General features: G+C 41.1%; 1 protein-coding gene across 1 annotated transcript; it reads left to right on the plus strand.

Annotated features, from left to right (window-relative positions):
* Positions 1-242: 242 nt before the first annotated feature.
* On the plus strand, positions 243-1244 carry LOC135151675 (uncharacterized mitochondrial protein AtMg00810-like). Its single transcript, XM_064090732.1, has one exon. It carries the CDS (start codon positions 243-245, stop codon positions 1242-1244), a length of 1002 nt encoding a protein of 333 aa, XP_063946802.1.
* Positions 1245-18255: the final 17011 nt, after the last annotated feature.

Genomic DNA, 18255 nt, shown 5'->3' on the forward strand with positions numbered 1-18255 from the left:
TCTTGGCCTATGCTGCTCATGCAAATTTTAAAGTCTATCAAATGGATGCCAAAAGTGTTTTTCTTAATGGTGAACTGGAAGAGGAGGTATATGTAAGTCAGCCTCCTGGTTTTGAAGATCCAGATTATCTAGAGTATGTTTACTTCTTAGTAAAAGCACTTTATGGTTTAAAGCAAGCACCAAGGGCCTGGTATGACACTTTATCTCAATTTTTATTAGATAATCATTTCACTAGAGGAACTATGAATAAAACTCTATTTTACAGAAATTTAAATGATGCATTTATCTTAGTTCAAATTTATGTAGATGATATAATTGTTAGGTCTACAGATGAGAAACTTTGCAAAAAGTTTGCCAAACTGATGAAAAATCAGTATGAGATGAGCATGATGGGAGAGCTCACCTACTTTCTTGGTTTACAAGTTAAACAGGTAAAGGAGTGTATATTCATAAATCAAACTAAATACATCGATGATCTACTTAAAAAGTTTAATTTAATGGATTGTAAAGAAGCTAAAACTCCCATGCCAACTGCCACTAAATTTGAATTAAGTCCTAATGAGAAATTTGTGGACATTTCAAATTATAGAGGAATGGTTGGTTCTCTCTTATACTTGACAGCTAGTAGACCTGATATTATGTTCTCTACATGCCTCTGTGCTAGATTTCAAGCAGATCCTAAAGAATCACATCTAATTGCTATTAAAAGAATATTCAGATATCTTCCGGGAACTCTAAATCTTGGTATTTTGTACCTTAAAGACTCTAGATTTGATCTAATTGGATATTCAGATGCTGATTTTGCAGGATGCAAAATTGATAGAAAAAGTACAACGGGCACATGTCAATTCCTTGGAGACAGGCTGATTTCTTGGTTTAGCAAAAAGCAACATTCCGTTTCAACCTCTACAGCTGAGGCTGAATACATTGGAGCTGTAAGCTGTTGTGCACACATATTGTGGATGAGAAATCAATTACTTGATTATGGTTTAAATCTCTCAAAAATCCCAATATTTAGTGACAACACCAGTGCTATTGCTATAACTGAGAATCCAGTACAACATCCAAGAACCAAGCATATTGACATCAAGTATCACTTCATAAGTGAACATGTGATGGCCGGTACTATTGAAATGCATTTTGTTCCAAGTGAAGAACAAATTGCAGATATTTTCACAAAGCCCCTTGATGAATCCACATTCACAAGGTTGGTTAGTAAATTAGGTATGTTAAATTTCTCCTAATTTATAGTAAATTTGTTTGTAATATGGTAGCCAGAATTCAGCTACATTCAATTTCTCAAAAATTGATTTAGTTATAATTCTGGATAAAATAGTTGATATTTCAACTGATGAGATATTGAAATTATCCTATATTGGAGTATTGTTTTAACGGATGATCTTTCAGCTCAGTCATTGAAACAATATCCTATTGTCTTGTTTTTAGTTCGATGGATGACATCAATTGAAACTCTTTCAACTGATCCTCATCAATCGAATAAGAATTCCAAAGAGGCGCATATCTCATCCATCGAAATATCTACCACATCTGAGCCGTTGAAATCACTTTTATCTCTTCTCTACTTTATACATACAATCGTGTGTGTAATTTTTGCGGAGTTAATTAAAAATTATTTCTCCAAAATGGTAATTTTTCAGCCAATCACAACAATTTTCTGTGAAAGTATTTAAGTATTTTCAGTATTTTCATTTCTTTTCATCTCACTCTTTCGAATTCACAAGACCTCTCTCTCTCTCTGTGCAAAAAGAAGCTCATATATTCTTCAATTTTTCTCTGCAACTACAATGGCGCCCATGAAGAAATACTCATCTCCTACTGGGTTCATTTATGAGAAGAACAATTTTGCGTCATTTGTGAACACTGAAGCTGTAGAAGAGAAGGAATTCCACAAAATGATGGAGTTCATCAAAGTCAGCCAACTCTCTCATGCCATGCTTTCAACTCCCACTGTCTATCATGAAGTGGTGGAAGAAATCTGGACTATGGCTGAATTTAATAGTGAGCATGAAACTATTTCCTTCTCTCTTAAAAATGATGTGTATACTGTTAACTGTGATGTCATGAATGCATGCCTTAAGATTCCTGAGAATACTTTTGCTACATTGCCTACTGATATCCAGTTAGTTAACATGCTCAATGCCATGAACTACATTACATACTTCTGCTTTAGGTAAAATAGTTAGAAAAGGGCTTAGGAGAGAATGGAGCTATTTATGTGATGCATTTGTTAAGGCATTCTCTGGCAAAATCAGTAATTTTGATGCTATTACTTCTCAGATTTTTCGAATGCTTTATATGTTCTTAACAAATGAGTACTTTAATTTTGGTGGTTTGATGATCCAAGAAATTAGGGAGAAACTAAGTGATAAAAATGATAGGCATAAAAACATATATTATGTTAGGTTTCTCATGATGTTGGCAAATCATGTAAATGATAAGCTAGTTATCACTAATCAGGAAGCCAAGCTTCCAACGTTTGTGCAGGAGAAGAGAGTGTTTAAAAACCTCTCAAGAATGAACTTATATCCCTCTGTGGAGGTGGGCTACTTTCCAATCATGGAAGCTGGTAAGGAAAAGCAGGTATTTGGCTTTCCCTTAACTCTCTCTCAACCTCCTACTTCTCTGCCTTCTGCTACAATGGCTGCTGGAAATGACCAACAACAGCCTTCCCAAGTAGCACAACCTTCCAAATCTAAATCTAAAAGGCCAACCTCAGGTGCCTCCCAAAAGGCACCTGTTGTAAAATCCAAAAAGCACAAACCTGAGGGGAGTGTGCAAGGTGGAAGTGAGGGGGAGGCACATGGTGAACATCAAGAAAACCTTAAGAATGAAGTTGGAGAGGTGAGTGAAACCCAGCCTAGCCACTCTGTAGACTCCCAAAGGGCTACAGAGATTCATATGAAATTTAGCTCAATTCTAACAACATCCTCCCAAAAGGATGCTGTTATTGAAAATAGCCCACAACCAGGGGCACACTTAAAGAGGGGGAGGGACACTTCACCTATAAATGCCTATGGGGGAAAGAAGACAAAAGGTGGCCAGTTTGAGGAGACTGCACACACATCTCAGGCTAAAATCATTGATTTTATGCCTAAGACATCTCAAAATCAGATTGATGTGACTCTAGTAAATGTGGAGTCACAGCCCCCTTCTACTCTCTCAATCCCAATTTCCTCTATTTTTGATCTTACTATCTCTCAACCCCAAACACAATCCCCAACTTCTTCTGTGGATGTGGAATTAATTCACACCACTATTGTAAATTCTTTATCTTTAGATTTCGTGGAGAAGCCCCACTCTGAGATTGATCATCATCAAATTGATGATTTGTTCGATCTTTCTCATCAAATTTCTTCTTCTGTGACAGTGTGTTCTGTAGATTTACACTCAAAATCAATCACCACAGACTCAACTGTCACAGCTTCTTTGCCTATTTCTTCTTCATTTTTGATGGATATCCTTCATCCATCAAATAGTGTTTGTCCTTCAACTGATGTGCTTAATAACCTTCATCAGTTAAAAGCCTCTTCTATGAATGTTTCAACTGATGACACTCATCAGTTGACAACTACTAGTTTTTCAACTGATATTTCATCTACCACAGTAGTTGATCACATCATAGCTCAAACACTCTTAGGATTGAGGGAAGGGTGTGAAAGTGTGGAGAGGCAGCTTTGGGAGCTGGCAAAAGGAGAGCTAGTGGAGAGTCTGGCTATATCTTCCAGCCAGGAAAAACGAGAAGACTTGAGTGGTTCCTTTGTAGGAACAAGTAAGGGAGAGGTGAGTTGTGTGGTGAGCCAAGGGGAGCCCTTGATGCAAGAACAGAGAGAAATTGAGAGAAATGCATGTGTAAATGAGGGGTCAAGTGAGCAAAAAATTCAAGCTGAATACAGAGCCATTTTGGACAGTGTGCCACTTGACCCTGAGACTTTTACACATGGAATGTCCTATATTCAAGCCTTTGCAAGATTGGACAATCAAGCAGCTGAGAGGAGTCTCAATCTTATTCACACCACTGCATCTATGCTAAGAGCAAAGGAGGCAATTGCAGCTCTGCCTGCCAATGCTGGTGATGACGTTCAATATGAAGATGACAGTGATGAGGACCTCCATGATGCTCTTGAAAATTCTATTGGTGAAGAACTTGCAGAGCCCTCTACTTCTCTACCATCTTGGCTCTACATGCAATCAGCCAATGCCACTGCGGTTAGCCTGGAATTAAAAAGACAAGCTTCCACTTTGGTCAACTTTCAAACTGGAAGCTCTTCTTCTCCAATTTCGGCTACTCTTGCCAGCCAAGCCTTGGATAATCTCAGGCTTCACAAATATCAATCTCTGCATTTCCAGAAATAAGTGGAGCTTTTAAATTTAACCATCATTGCAGTCAAGAATGATCTGTCCGCCAAGATTGATGAAAGACTTCCCAGCAAAGCTGTCTCTACCATGTCTGATTCTGAGAAAAGGCATGCTAAGCTAGAAAGTAAGCTAGACACTGTGGAGGATAGAGTAAATGTTTTGGATGCAAGGATGCATGAGATGCTGCAACACCAAAGAGTGCAGACTGATCTTTTACAGCATCTTCTCATGGCATCAGGCATCAATGTACCTAGACCACCTGCACTTGATGAGAACAAAAAATAGGAGAAAGAACCCTTACCATCACCTGCAGAGTTGGTGTCTAGAATACCTCCTCCCTACTACACTGCTAATGAGATCAGAGCAAGGAGTAAAAGGGACTCAATAAAGGAAATACTGGATCAATTATTGACAAAGCAATCTTCTTGAATATCTACAGCAACAGTTTTTCCAACTTCTTTTCCCACTACAACAACAATTTTCAGGGTAATCACACCTGAGATTGTCATTCCATCAAGGAAGGAGAAGGGTGAGCCATCAATTGTGAATGAATTCAAAGCCATCATGTCTCCTGTCAACTCTGAGTATACAAGGACTGGGAAGGAAACAAGCTCAATTTACTTCCCTTTAGCCAGGCCTGATAAAAATGAATACAAACTTCTGGGCCAATAAATCAAGAGCTACAAAGATTGCACAGATGAGGCTTTAAAAGCTCATTTTGCTATTATCTACACAGAAGGCCAGAAGCTGTTGATTGGAACTAGCCATCCACATTATTCTTTTTCAAAAGATGAGGAGGTGGCTAGGGAGTGTGATAGAAAAGAAATAGAATCACAACTTTCTATGAACCAACAAATAGAAGTTGATGAAAGCTGGTATGCAATTGAGCTCATGGAAGAGTTGGAGGCTGAGCTACAAGATGAAAACAGGATTACTCCTAAGAGTGCTCCAAAGAAAAAGAGAGTTCAAGCCAAATCTAAGATGCCTGAGGATGCTAAGAGAAGAGAAGAAGAGCCTGTGCAAACATCAAAACCTTCTTCTCCAATCAAGGTAACCACAGTTGTACATCCAGATATCAACTATCATGAAGAGCCAATCATACCAAAGGAGGAGCCAATTGACCTTGAGAATATTCCAATTTCAGCTTTTCTTGTTCAAGAAACAACAAAGCCAAAAAAGAAAAGAAAAACAATGGCAAAGAAACAGACTAATGCTCCAAAACCTCCTAAAGAACCTGAGAATGAAGATGACTATCTTGTCATCACTAATATTGAAGAAATCTCAGAGCTTGAGCTGGACTTGGATGATTTGCATGAAGTAAGAGGAATAGAGTCAACATCTAAGCTACCTGAAAGACTTGCTTTCTCATACAAAAGTAAGGGTGATGTTACCTGGCCTCTTCACAGGGTTTTCAACACTGAAGGTTTCAGTTCTCTTACAAAGATCTATGCTGCAATGAAGAGAACAGGAGGCTTCACACCACCATCTAAACAAATGGTGTTAAAGAGAATTCTAGAAATCAGGAAAGAGTGGAGTTCAAATACTAGCATGCCAAGAAGGCTGAAAATCTCCTACACTGGAAAGAAAATTCACCATGAGCCAACTCCAATTATGGAATTTAGGGACAGCCAGGGTGTTAGGAGATTCTTTAGACCTAAAGATCAACTCAAAGTTGCTAGTATGAACACTCTGAAAACTCTTCAATCCAAGCTTACAGACAAGATAGTGATGAAGATTGGTTCTATAAAATCTTTCAGAAATAGATTGATATTCTTGAAGAAAAGCTTAAATCCAGAAGAAGAAGAACTTCCAGGAATAAGTGAACTGCTCAGTCTAGATCAGGAGCAAAATGATCTGTAAACTTTCTATCTCTTGCATTTAAATTTTGTACTTTGTTTTATTTGTGTTTTGTTATCATCAAGTGTAGAATTTATGTCTGCATCTTCTCCAGTGATAAATTGGGGGAGATTGTTAGGAATCAATAATTTTGATGATAACATAAACACTTTGTAACATGTTTTATTTAGAATCTTTATCAAAATTCAGTTGTAATTGTTATATTTCTTGTCCTTGATAATTATCAACGGATGGATAGAATAGGATGCTTAATTGTAAATATCCAGTGCCATGTAATTTTATCTAAGTGAAGGATATTCAACTGATGAGTTGTAACAATTCAACTAATGAAGATTGCACTGTGTTTCAACTGATGAAGACCAATCATTCAACTGATGAAGACAAAGTGTTCAACTGATGAAGCTGAAGTATATAACTGATGAGACTAGAACAGGGCTCAGTCGATAAACTCTGTAATTCGTTCGATATATGAAGACACTTTCAACGGATGAAGCAAACATCCATTGAAAGTGACTAAAGCTTAATTCTGAAAAGTCACATGGATCGAATTGCACTAAAATAGACATGGAAGCCTGATTAGAACAATAAAAAAGAACCAGAAACATTCTTATCTCATGCAATGCAATCTGGATCAAATCAAGAATATGGTCAAAGATGAAAACATCACAGAAGGCTTGCATAAGACAAAGATGTGAAGCATAGTTTAGATTAGAGTGCTCAATGTGTATTCTAGTTAAACTGTGTAAAACTTGGAGTATATAACCAAGTTAGTAGCATCAGTTGAACTTGTTCAATTTACTTGAGAGAAAATCTGAGAGTAAGAAAAAGTTCAAGTGTTGAACCTGCAGCTGTGAGAATTGTAATCAATCCACAGATTCTTTAATATAAAATCTCACGGGTGGATCATTCAATCCACCCGTATTTTTAATACTTGGTGTTTTTCATTCTGTTGTTATAATTTTTCCATGTTCTTGAATCTTTTAAGTTTTTAAAAGATTGTATTCAACTCCCCCTTCTACAATCTTTCTCATAGTCAGTATAAAATAACAACTATGTTGGCTGTAGAATTGACAGAAAGAGCACAACTGGGAGCTGTCAATTTCTTGGTGGAAGACTAGTTTCATGATTTTGTAAGAAACAACACTCAATATCTTAATCAACTGCATAGGCTGAATACATTGCTGCTGGAAGTTGCTGTGCACAAATTCTATGGATGCGGAATCAACTAATGGATTATGGTCTTATGTTAAATGGAATTCCTATCTTTTGTGATAATATAAGTGCCATAGCTATCCCTGACCATCCAGTTCAACACTCAAGGATGAAGCATATTGATGTGAGACATCATTTTATCCGGGAGCATGTTGAAAGGGGGACTGTCAAGCTAATCTATGTGCTTACAGAAAAGCAACTTGCTGATATCTTCACGAAGCCATTAGATGAAACCACCTTCAACAGATTGGTGAGTGAGCTCAGAATGCTAAATATGGTATGTTAAACTCACTAGTTTGTAAATATTTTTTTAAGCTTACGACAGCAACTTGGAAACTTGCTGTTACGAGATATTTTCATTATGTCTTATTTGGATTATTTGATAACTTGACAGTATGTGTTTTGATATGGATGTATATTTGTCTAATGCTTATCTGTCTTGTTTTAAAAAATTTCTTTAATAAAAGACGTAATGATGTACATTTCTTATGTGGTCTAATCTGATTAGACATTTAATACACGCCTATTGGTTTTGTAGGGGTTGACTATTGAGTTCCGAGACATTTCATTAATTTAAATTGAATGGGTGGTTATAAGGGTAATACACCTAAGTGACCTTTAGTTAAAAGCCCTTATCAATTTTGCATATAAATAGAACCCGCCTCTTAGTCGTCTGTCACACCTCTCAAACCCTACTCTCTCCCATAAGATAATTTCAAAGCCTTCTTCCTCAATCCAGGACATCGTTCTCAAAGAAGAATCATTGAAGGAGAAATCCAAGTTCGAAAAGGATGTTGATGACTTCTTCGGTAAACAGAACAAGCGCATTGAGGATGAAAATGATTTGTTTCAAAGAGGAGATAGGTTAAGGGATAATATGGACATTATGGCTCACAAAGTAAAAATGGAGACCCTTATCGTGGAGGCCAAGGTGGAAGCTCTGAAGAAATTACATGAGATTTTTAAGGGGTTTCGTGGCGATAAGGATGATTCTGTTGAAAACAAGAATAGTAGACTATGATGAGTTATGGAAGTTGTTATGTTTGTCTTGATCTTTATGAATAAAATGACTGATGTTTTGATGCTAAATCTTTGTCTTAGATTTTTGTGTTATATTTTTTGATTTTTTGAGATTAATCGCCTGTTCATATTCTCATATATTTCCTTTACTGTTCTAGCATGCATCACTCTCTTCTTTGTGTAATCACTTTCCAGACGCAGCGAATAAAAGCAAGAACGGGCTTGCCTTTCAACAAGCTTACTTCTCGGAGGCAGGATTTGAACCTACAATCCTCAAATCATGAGTCTGATGAGTTAACCATTCCTCTACTCCGATGGACAAGTTATACGAATAGAATTAGAAAAGCCATCATTAAAGCAAACAAGGCAATAGCTTCAGTAAGTGCAAAGCCCAAGATTGCGTAACCGAACAGCTGTTTTGACAAAGACGGATTGCGTGCTAAACAACCCGGGAGCGGGATACAAATGATTCTAGAAGAGACATGTAACAATATATCATAAACCTAATAGACCGAGGAGAAGAGCTTGAGAATTAATTTATTTCTTACGATATTTTCTTTTTGCACCTTAGCCTGCATTAGCTACACTTGCCGTAGGGCTACAATAGCGACTTTAGGGCTATTCCAGTCAAGTTTCCCATAGGGTAGTAGGGTAACACCTATGGAGTCCTATTCTTGCGATAAAACGCTAAATATTAGCCATAGAATGTATTTGATTCAAAGCAAGACTGGTCAGAATGAAATAGCTCTTTCAGCTTTTCTAGTGCCTACGGATCATCCACGTCTTTGATCCGCTTAATAAAGGGTTCTTTCTTTGTTTGTTCTTGCGTATAATCAGTCTTATCTTCTCTTTCTCTTCTAGAATCATTTCTATCCCGCTCTCACGCACTTCTATCAATGGTATTAGTAGAAGAATCATAAGAAGTGCTATCATAGTAGCTGCCATTGCCATCTGAACGAACGTAACTGTTCATAAAACTGATTTAAAATGACTTGAACATTTAAATAAAATTAATCCATAAATTTAATCTAGACAGTCAGATATATGTTATTGAAACTACTGTCAGCCATATTCTGACTGTTCATTTAATGCATAACAATCATATGCTTGACAGCAATTTTCAAAGGTACTGTCAAAGTAAATTTAAAGGATTTAATATTTAAATAATTAAGTCATGACAACAACTTTCCATGACCGTTCCACTGTCATGAAAACATGCTGTCAAATCCCTGTTTTACTAATGTTTTAACTAAGTGTACAGGAAATTGTGTTGAGTAAATGGAAGATGTCAAAACCAAAACAGAAATTACTTTCCACGAGGTCTGACAAGTTACCATCCCATGAACAAGCCGTATTTTTCTCTCTCCAACAGAAAGTAACCAGTCACATTTTCGCATCCAACGGTTACCAAAAATACTACACATATAGCAAAACAAAAACGTCTTTCACAACTTCCCTCCTAATTCCAATCGACGTTCTTGCTTATTCTCTTTCAACTTTGAATCTCTCTCTCCTACTCAACATTAAACTTTTTGAATCTTGAAATCAACACAAATGGCACCCAAAGTTGCTAATGTTCCAACCAACTATGCTGGTATTCAAAGTGCTGAAGAAGCGATTGGATGCTTTCAAGGAATAGTGTTACTTATGAATAACTCTAACCTAAAGATCCCATCACCGTGAAGCAACTGATTAACATGGATAGATTGGAGCAATTCTGGGGAACTGCTAAGAACAAAGGCACTGATGAGGATCCTAGCGTTGAATTCGAGATTGACGGCAAAGCGCACATTCTAACCGTCAAGAATATCAATGAAGCTTTTGGAACCAGTATTGCAGATGATGAATCCTATAGGGAACTTGCAGATGATGCAACTCTGACAAAGTTCTTCCGAAAGATCGGGTATGCTGGTCCAGTTCTTAATGAAGAATCAACCGAATGGTATCCTACCAGTGAGATGGACAGAAAGCACTTGAGGAAAGAGTGGAACATGCTCTTTGATGCCATGGTGAAGATTTTCTCTACCAAGACATCTGGTTGAAATGGCATTCCATCTTACATAAGGAAGCTTACTCATTCAATGGTTCATGGGTACAAGGTGAACGTGGGTAAGATGATCATGGCTCAACTTCGTTCTGCCATTATCCGAAAGGTATCAATCTACCCTCGCTTTGTCACTATGTTTCTGAATAGTGTTTGTGGTACTGTTGCAAATGCTCCCAAGACAAAGGAGTGTTTTGTTTTGAAAAAAAATACACACACTGCACTCATTAATTTAGACCCACATAATGACATGAGACTGCACTACACAAAGCGCATGAGTGACCAAATGACCAACCTTGGTTCCTCATTCACAGATAACCCAGTTATCATTTCTCTTGAGGATTAAGCTGGAGTAGACCCAACTCAAGCTAACCCACATTCTTCCCCATACATTCCACCTAAAAATTCAAGACTACCTAAATCCCTTCAAAAGACCCAAACAGTTCCTCAGAAATGAACCATGGAAGCCGGTGAAGTGGATAGTGAGAATATAGAGGGGGAAACTACACAAGATGCAACAAATAAGGATGGCAATGTAATTGAAACCATAGTAACTCCTTCTGAGCCTAAGGCGAAGAGAGCTAGGAGAACCAAAGTTACTGCCAGCCATGCTGCATCCTCCCAAAAGGTTGTAGACATTACACAGGAAGAAAACATATCTCTGGGTGTCTCTTCTCAACAAAAGACATCTATTGAAGTTGTCCTGTCACCCAAGGAATCTTTTATAGAGTCTGCATAAACTCAGATACCCACATCTGAGAAGCCTACGCTTGTAGAAACACACGTAAAGTAGGACACAGTGAGGTATCATCTCCCATGACAATTGATGAGCCACAATTTACCTTTGTGACTCAGCCCCTAATCAGTTCTGAGATTTTATCTTCTATTTGTCCTACATCTCTTCTTCCTTCTTTAACCTATCAGATGTTGATCTTCCATTTTGATATCTTGGAAGAGCCCCAATCAAGTGGTCCACAAGAACCCATTGCTCAAAGTGTAATGGACACCACACCTATAAACACTGAGGTTGATCCAGGTAGAATCCAGTCAGAAAATGAAATAACCACTACCTCGATCAATCTCCTCTTTGCAACTTTTCCCATAAAAGTTGCTGTCACAGCCTCTATAGGTGTTAATAACTCTGCAGGTACGTTAGCTTCATATGTTGTCACTTCAATACCTGTTGTCAACAGCCCTCTTGTTGTCAAAGCCTATACTGTTGTCTTCACTCAGACTGCCACTATTGTATCTACACAGCCTGCTGTCACCTCCTTGAAGCATCCTCTTCTTGATGTAATTGTTGAGGATGATACTGATGATGAACATGTTCCTATTTCTACTCTAATCAAAGTTAAAAAACGACCTTCCTCTTCTATGCATATCAGTACTGCTTATACTCATGCATCTCGGGTGAGTGAGGGAGAGAAAAGGAAAAGAGGGATAAAAGAACAGAGAGGCAGAGTATAAAATGAGAGGCAACCAAATGTGCTCGCGAAAGGAGAGGGACTTGAGCATGTCCAGAGTGAACCTGAGGGAGCCAAAATTTTAAAGGCACTAGGCCTTGAGAGCTCAACTGTGAGATGTGATGAGATCACTTTAAAATACATTGAGAGTGAAGGAACCCCAACAGCCTCCAGGCCCTAGTTTCTTCCTTTAATTCCTCAAAGATTGCGAACTGGTGTCCCTGCTATTCAAGCATCCTCCAGTTTATCGTCCTTGGAAGAGAAAGTGTCTGTCATGAGTACAAAATTAGACCGCCTTTCTTAGTCTGTTGCTGACAGATTCTCCAAGATTCATGCTGCACTGGAATCTTTCTCTGTATTTCTACATGCTGCCAACTTACCTAAGTGGGAGAAAAACGATAGATCAGATGATCAGGGTACCAAGTGTGGTAGGTCAGATGATAAAGGTAATGAAGACGAACCTTCAAAGGAATCACAAGGTGGATCTAGCATAAAGGAGTAAGGGGAAGCCAGTGCTAATGGAACTAGTAGAGGAGAACAAGAAGCATCTGCTCAGGGGGAGCAAGATGAAGCAACTGAGGGGGAGCAAAGGAATGATGCCTCTAACAGTCAAAGGGAACATGGAGCATCTGCTGAGGGGGAGCATAAAATAGTTGAGATGGTGATTGATGGAGAGAAGGTGCTGGCTTCAAAAGCTCTTGCTGAAGAAATGAAAAGAAGTGAAGTTGCAAGTAAAATGGTAATAGTTAGCATAACTATTTTGCCTCCACTTACAATTAGGGAGCCTGCATCTGGAAGCTCTGCTTTGGACAGGAGATTCAGACAGAGAGAATCAAAAATTGCTAGAGGCAAAGGAAAGGGAAAACTTGTTGAACGAGCAGATGAATTTCATGCTTATGGAGATGGTGAAGAATTTGATTCGGAGCAAGCTATGGTCATCATGATCAGTGATAATGAAACTAGTCTGATAGAATCAAAGAACAAGTTGCAGACTTCTGTGTCAAAGTCAATAAAAAACACAGGTGGTTTGTATATGTTTACTTGAGGTCTCAACACACATTGGACGCTGTTGTGAGAGGAATTGATACAACACCCCCAGAACCGTATACCACAATTATAGGGATATCTATTACAACTATGAAAATCATGGCTAGCTCTTAGGGGCTACCATTAACATAAACTAAAGAGAAACAAATGGAAAACAAGTGTGTTTAAGGGCCGAGCTTGCAAAAAACCAAACAACGAGGCCGGAATTGTGGAATTTCGTCCTGCAATTGCTCGGAAATATACGTCACAAAGGTTACACGTGCCTCTCTTTAGAGTGTAGAACTCGTGAGTTTATGAATCTGAAATTCGTTCCTTGGCAAGATGCCTACATACCCTATTTATAGGGATCAAGCCCATGTAGTTCTCGATTTAGGACTCTGAAGAGATAAGCTCTTATCCCCTCTATTTTAGGATAAAACAACTTCCTATTGTAGTTATCTAGCGGCATCCCACTCCAAGTAGGTCACTCGAAGCCTTCATCTTGCATGTTTAACTGAATATCCATGAATTATCTCCACTTGATCGTAATTATCTTCATAATAAATGTATTTATCCCTTAATTTGCAGATAAACGATAGCTGATATGCTCCCAATATACTTCCAATTCGTTCTCCTAGAAACAAGGAAGAAGAGTCCTGCTTGGAGTCTGCCTGCCATCCTGCCCAGGCGGCGGAAGCCCTGCCAGCGGCATCCCCTAACTGCAGCCCTGTGGCTGCAAGCCAGGATGCACTTAGCGGTAACCCCTAGCAGAGGTAACCGCTAAAGCGCCTTCGGGTGCAACCCCATTATGATGGCAGCCTTCACTATGCCCCCAATGCAAGTCCGTATGCCTTCTTATATGTCTTCTGTGGTTCACCCAGCCATGATGAAGCCCATTATCCTTAACCAGATAACTCTAGTAAGCCCAAGTAAAGCCCAAATAATATGATGGGCTATGAAATAAGCCCAGGGAGATTTTATGGCACAACAACTACCCCCCGATTCCTTGAAGTATTAAATACGAGAGGAACCTAAGAACGGTAACCCTCACTTATCCAGCTGCAAGCCCCTGAATTATGCTAGGGGTTAATCGTAAATTATTTCTAAGCTTACGTGGGCTCAGCCCAGTGTAAGAAACAAGAAATAATTCAGATATACTTTCCACACATAATTATAAAACCAATTATATTAATTCACTGCAACCACCACAAGCCTTGAATATTTGTTCCAAAATAATTAGAATTATCTTCCAAAAATATGCTCGAGCTTCCGCAATTTTTGCTCCACCTTTTCAGTTTCCCGCGTGTGTCACGTCAACTTGTGATAAGGCTGATCCCAAAGATTTCGGGGTTTAATTTAAATTCAAATTGATTTGAATTGTAACAAAAAAATCCCTAATTAGGTGGTGCAGCCGTAGAGTCCTAGCATGCCTCCACCTCTTCAGCCACCCACCTAGGCCTCGGGAACCCCTGGCTCATCAAAGCTACCTCCACGCCAAGCCAGTCACGGCACGCCACCTGGCGTAACTGTTCCCCACTTCCCACTCCTATATATATACACACACCAAGCCTCACTCTTCTTTTCTTTTATCTCTTAAACTCTTCAGTTCACACTCTCTCTTCCGACCGAAGCACTTCCAGGCGCAACTTGCTCTTTCTCTCAAGGTATGCCCTTTTAACTTCGTCTTCGTTTTTTTAACGCATTTTCACCATATCTGAAACTAAGTGTTTATATGATCCATGCTCGATTTTCTTTTTTTCTTTTTGACTGTTCACCTCGGCATGCGTGCACACACCCACATTTGCCTCACTTGATGTCATTATGTCAGATTGAACTGCTGATTCGCTCTGCATGTTTGTAAAATCGATTGCACGCATTAATCTTTTGAATGTGCACACACCACTCTTTTACAATCGAACTCCTTTTCATGCCCTTTATCTGCTTTGAATGCGTTGTGGTGTGATTTGCTTACTATGCCTGTTTAGCTTGTAGCCTTGGGTGATTATTGGATGTTGGTTGTTGTGGTTGAGGTTAGGGTTAGGATCAGGCTTCCCGGAGAAGATGAACCATCATCCGTAACCCGTGCCACTTCCTTTGGGGGAGGTAGTCCCCTTACACTTTAGGGCTCCAACTGAAGCCTTTCCATTCCCACTTCACACCCGTAGGGATCCACCTTTGCAGCCCAGCCTTTCGCAGGCCCTTTTTCCTTTTCTTTTCTTTTTCTTTCGACCCCTTCACCTCCTGTTGTGTCCTCTGTTAACCCATCCTTTCCTCTTGTTGATGTCTTAAGGATCCATGTCTCCTCACTCGTCCCAATCTGCCACCAGCAAGGCTCCCACTGTTGTGGTTGACACGGGATCTTCATTTAGCCTGGACCTTCAACCTGATCAACCGCTCTTGGGGGTTAGCTCTAGGACCCGCTCCAAGCGCAGCTCGGTGGTGAAAGACCTCAATTGGACCACCTCTGAGTCTAGCCAAGCCCTCGAGGGGAACCCAGAGGAGGCTGAACGGGAGGCTGAGGCTTCCGTGGAGGTGATCGAGCCTCCAGCTGTAGTCTTGGCCTGCGAGTACATGGACTCCATCATGACTTCTGCCCGGCTACAATCCCTCTTGGAGTCCTGCAACCCTGTTTGCACCCTGGTGATTCTGAAGCCAGGAGAGAGGTGTCACCGCTTCGACACCCTCAAGCCGGGAACTGACTACCCTAAGGTTGTGCTCTCCGCCCAGTTCTTCAGGCTGGGCTTGTCTCTCCCCCTCCATCCTTTCATCTTGGAGATCTTGGACTTCTATGAGGTCTCTCCCATGCAGCTTACCCCCAACTCCTACCGTATGGCGGTCTGCCTGTACATCCTCTACGACATCCACCATGGGGTGAGGATGTCTGCTTCGGAGTTGGGCTGGTTCTTCCAGCTGACACTCACTGGGAGGACCCCAGGGTTCTTCTATCTTACTGCCTGGAACACCCATCACAAGAAGGGCATCAAGGGAAACCGCTAGTCGTTGTCAGACTGGCAGAAGCTCTTCCTTTACTGCTACGACTGCCCAGTCTACAGAAAGGACTTCAACCTCTCCCCCAGTAAGCCAATTTTCCCCTTGTCCACTGTCCGGTTTAGCTTTTTAGGGTTCTCGTTTGGTATTCTTATACTTGTATATGTTCTAGACATGCCAGTGGAGACCCCTTTGGCGGGAGAGTCCCTTGAGAGGGCCAAGCACGTGTTGGGGCTTTCCACCAAGTTGGGTGATGGCTCCAGCCTGCTAACTCCGGAGAATCTGGAGAGGCTCGGATTTTCCACTACGGCGGTTGATGCATCCCCCATTGACGAGGGGGGTGCAGGTATTGAAGGGGATGGAAGCCCAGGTTTTTCCTTAGCTTGCGACCCTGAAATTGTTTGCCTTAGATGATATGTGTCTTGTAGATTTCCTGTTATACATCCTGCATGCTTCATAACTTTTATGCCATCTGCTATGCTTGCATCTTGTTGTTTCCCCATTATTAATTGCATAGTTTCTGACTGCTTTCCTTCGTTTTCTTCCGCAGATATGGCTGCCAATATTCCCAGATTTGTCAAGCGCTCCACCAAATACGAGGACCTCTTCGGAGAGGCCTCCGGTGCGCAGGCTCCCCTTCCTGCCAAGCCACTCTCCCAGCTTCCTGCTCCTTCTCTTGACCAGAAGAAGACCTCTTCTGGGAGTCGCAAGAGGGACCCCTCCAAAGCTGGGAAGGTGGGGTCTTCAGCTGAAGGCCGCTCCAGTAAGAAGCCCAGGGTGGCCCTGGCACGTAGCTCTCCTGCATCCTCCTCCACTCAAAAGACTCAGCTCTTCCATCGGATGCTCTCCGACCAGATCCCCGAGGCTACCATCCGGGAGTGGGATAGGCTTTCCATTGCTGAGAACACCCGTGACAAGGTGGTGGCCAATGCTAAAAGCCTGTTCCTCGACCTGAAGATGGGGGACATGTTGCTGACACGGCACAGGTCAATGAAACCATGAGGGCTGAGCTGAAGCAGGCCAAGGCCGATCTGGCTTCCACCGTTAAGGAGAGGGATGCCTTTCAGAAGGCTAACCTCCAATTCAAGGAGGCGGAGACCAGGGCCCAGCAGCTGAAGGAGAAGGAGGATATGGTGAGGAGGGGGCTCGAGGAGGAGGTTGACGGCCTGCGTAGGCAGGTTAAGAAGCTGGAGTTGCAGGTGTGGGGTCTTCAAGATGCGGCAGCCGCTGTCAGAGCGGGGAGGAAAGACCGGGAGGCCACCATTTTCGAAGCTGGGGTCACCGCAGGCATCAAGGACCGCGTTAAATCAGCCTACAGGTTCTTCCCCGAGAATGACTGGGCAAAATTGGGGCCTAATGTTGCGGTAGCCCTGGAGGAGGCGAAGGCCGAGGATGAGGTCGGCCTAGAAAAGGTCCTGGCTACTTCCCGGGGTCTCTCCGGAGATGGCGGGGATAAGAGGGTTGCGGCTGAAGACGAGCCAAAGCCCGCAGAGCTGATTTCTACGGGTCTTGTGGTGACGCCCCCGGAAGGGGTTCCGGCCGCAGCCCTGGCGGTAGCCCAGACCTCTCAGGATCCCCCTGCCGTCGACGAGAAGGACTCCTCCTTCGCTGCTGCTCCTTAATCTCCTTTCCCTCTATTTAATCAACCTTTTAATTACGAATGTTTTTGCTTGGCGCTTGTCGTCATGAATTGAATAATTTTGGATGAGGGTGCGGGCACCTCCGAATGCTCAGCAAGATATTTTGTTTTGATAGGGACCTCCCCCTGTTGGTGCGGGGAGGAATTTTCCCTCGCTATTTATGCCAACTGCTTTAATTTCCTTCATTCCTTGTCTTGTATGATTCTCTTTATGTTTCTCCTAATGTTGTACGTGCTTGTCATCTAATCCTTCCGTGCAGGTAGAAAGAACAAATACAGGGGGTAACCCTCGTGTTGAGAGTGTTTGTATTGTCCAACTTCTGGGGGTTGCGACCCTTGATACTTTGTTCTTTAGGGTCGTTTCCTTCTTTGAGAATGTATGTCGACGTAACTATGTTAATTCCCCGATAGTGTAAAAGTACTTAATCTTTAATAATCCATCTAAGAATAAGTAAACTCGACCTTATGTAAAAGCTTTGTGTCGGGGCTTCACCCGTAAGCCCCAAGTGTGAGCCTCGAAATATATCCTTGGTCGTTAACCTTAAAGTGATCCCCAGATGTAAGCTTATAAAATAATTTCCAAGTGTAAGCTTCAAGCTAATTTCACAAAGTAAGCCTTGTAGTAATTC

Source organism: Daucus carota, chromosome 1 (genome assembly GCF_001625215.2).
Source record: "Daucus carota subsp. sativus chromosome 1, DH1 v3.0, whole genome shotgun sequence".
Classification (NCBI taxonomy): domain Eukaryota; kingdom Viridiplantae; phylum Streptophyta; class Magnoliopsida; order Apiales; family Apiaceae; genus Daucus; species Daucus carota.

What these genes read in the sequence shown, in the direction of transcription:
- LOC135151675 (XM_064090732.1), top strand. Translation starts at nt 243, where the DNA reads ATGAATAAAACTCTATTTTACAGAAATTTAAATGATGCATTTATCTTA.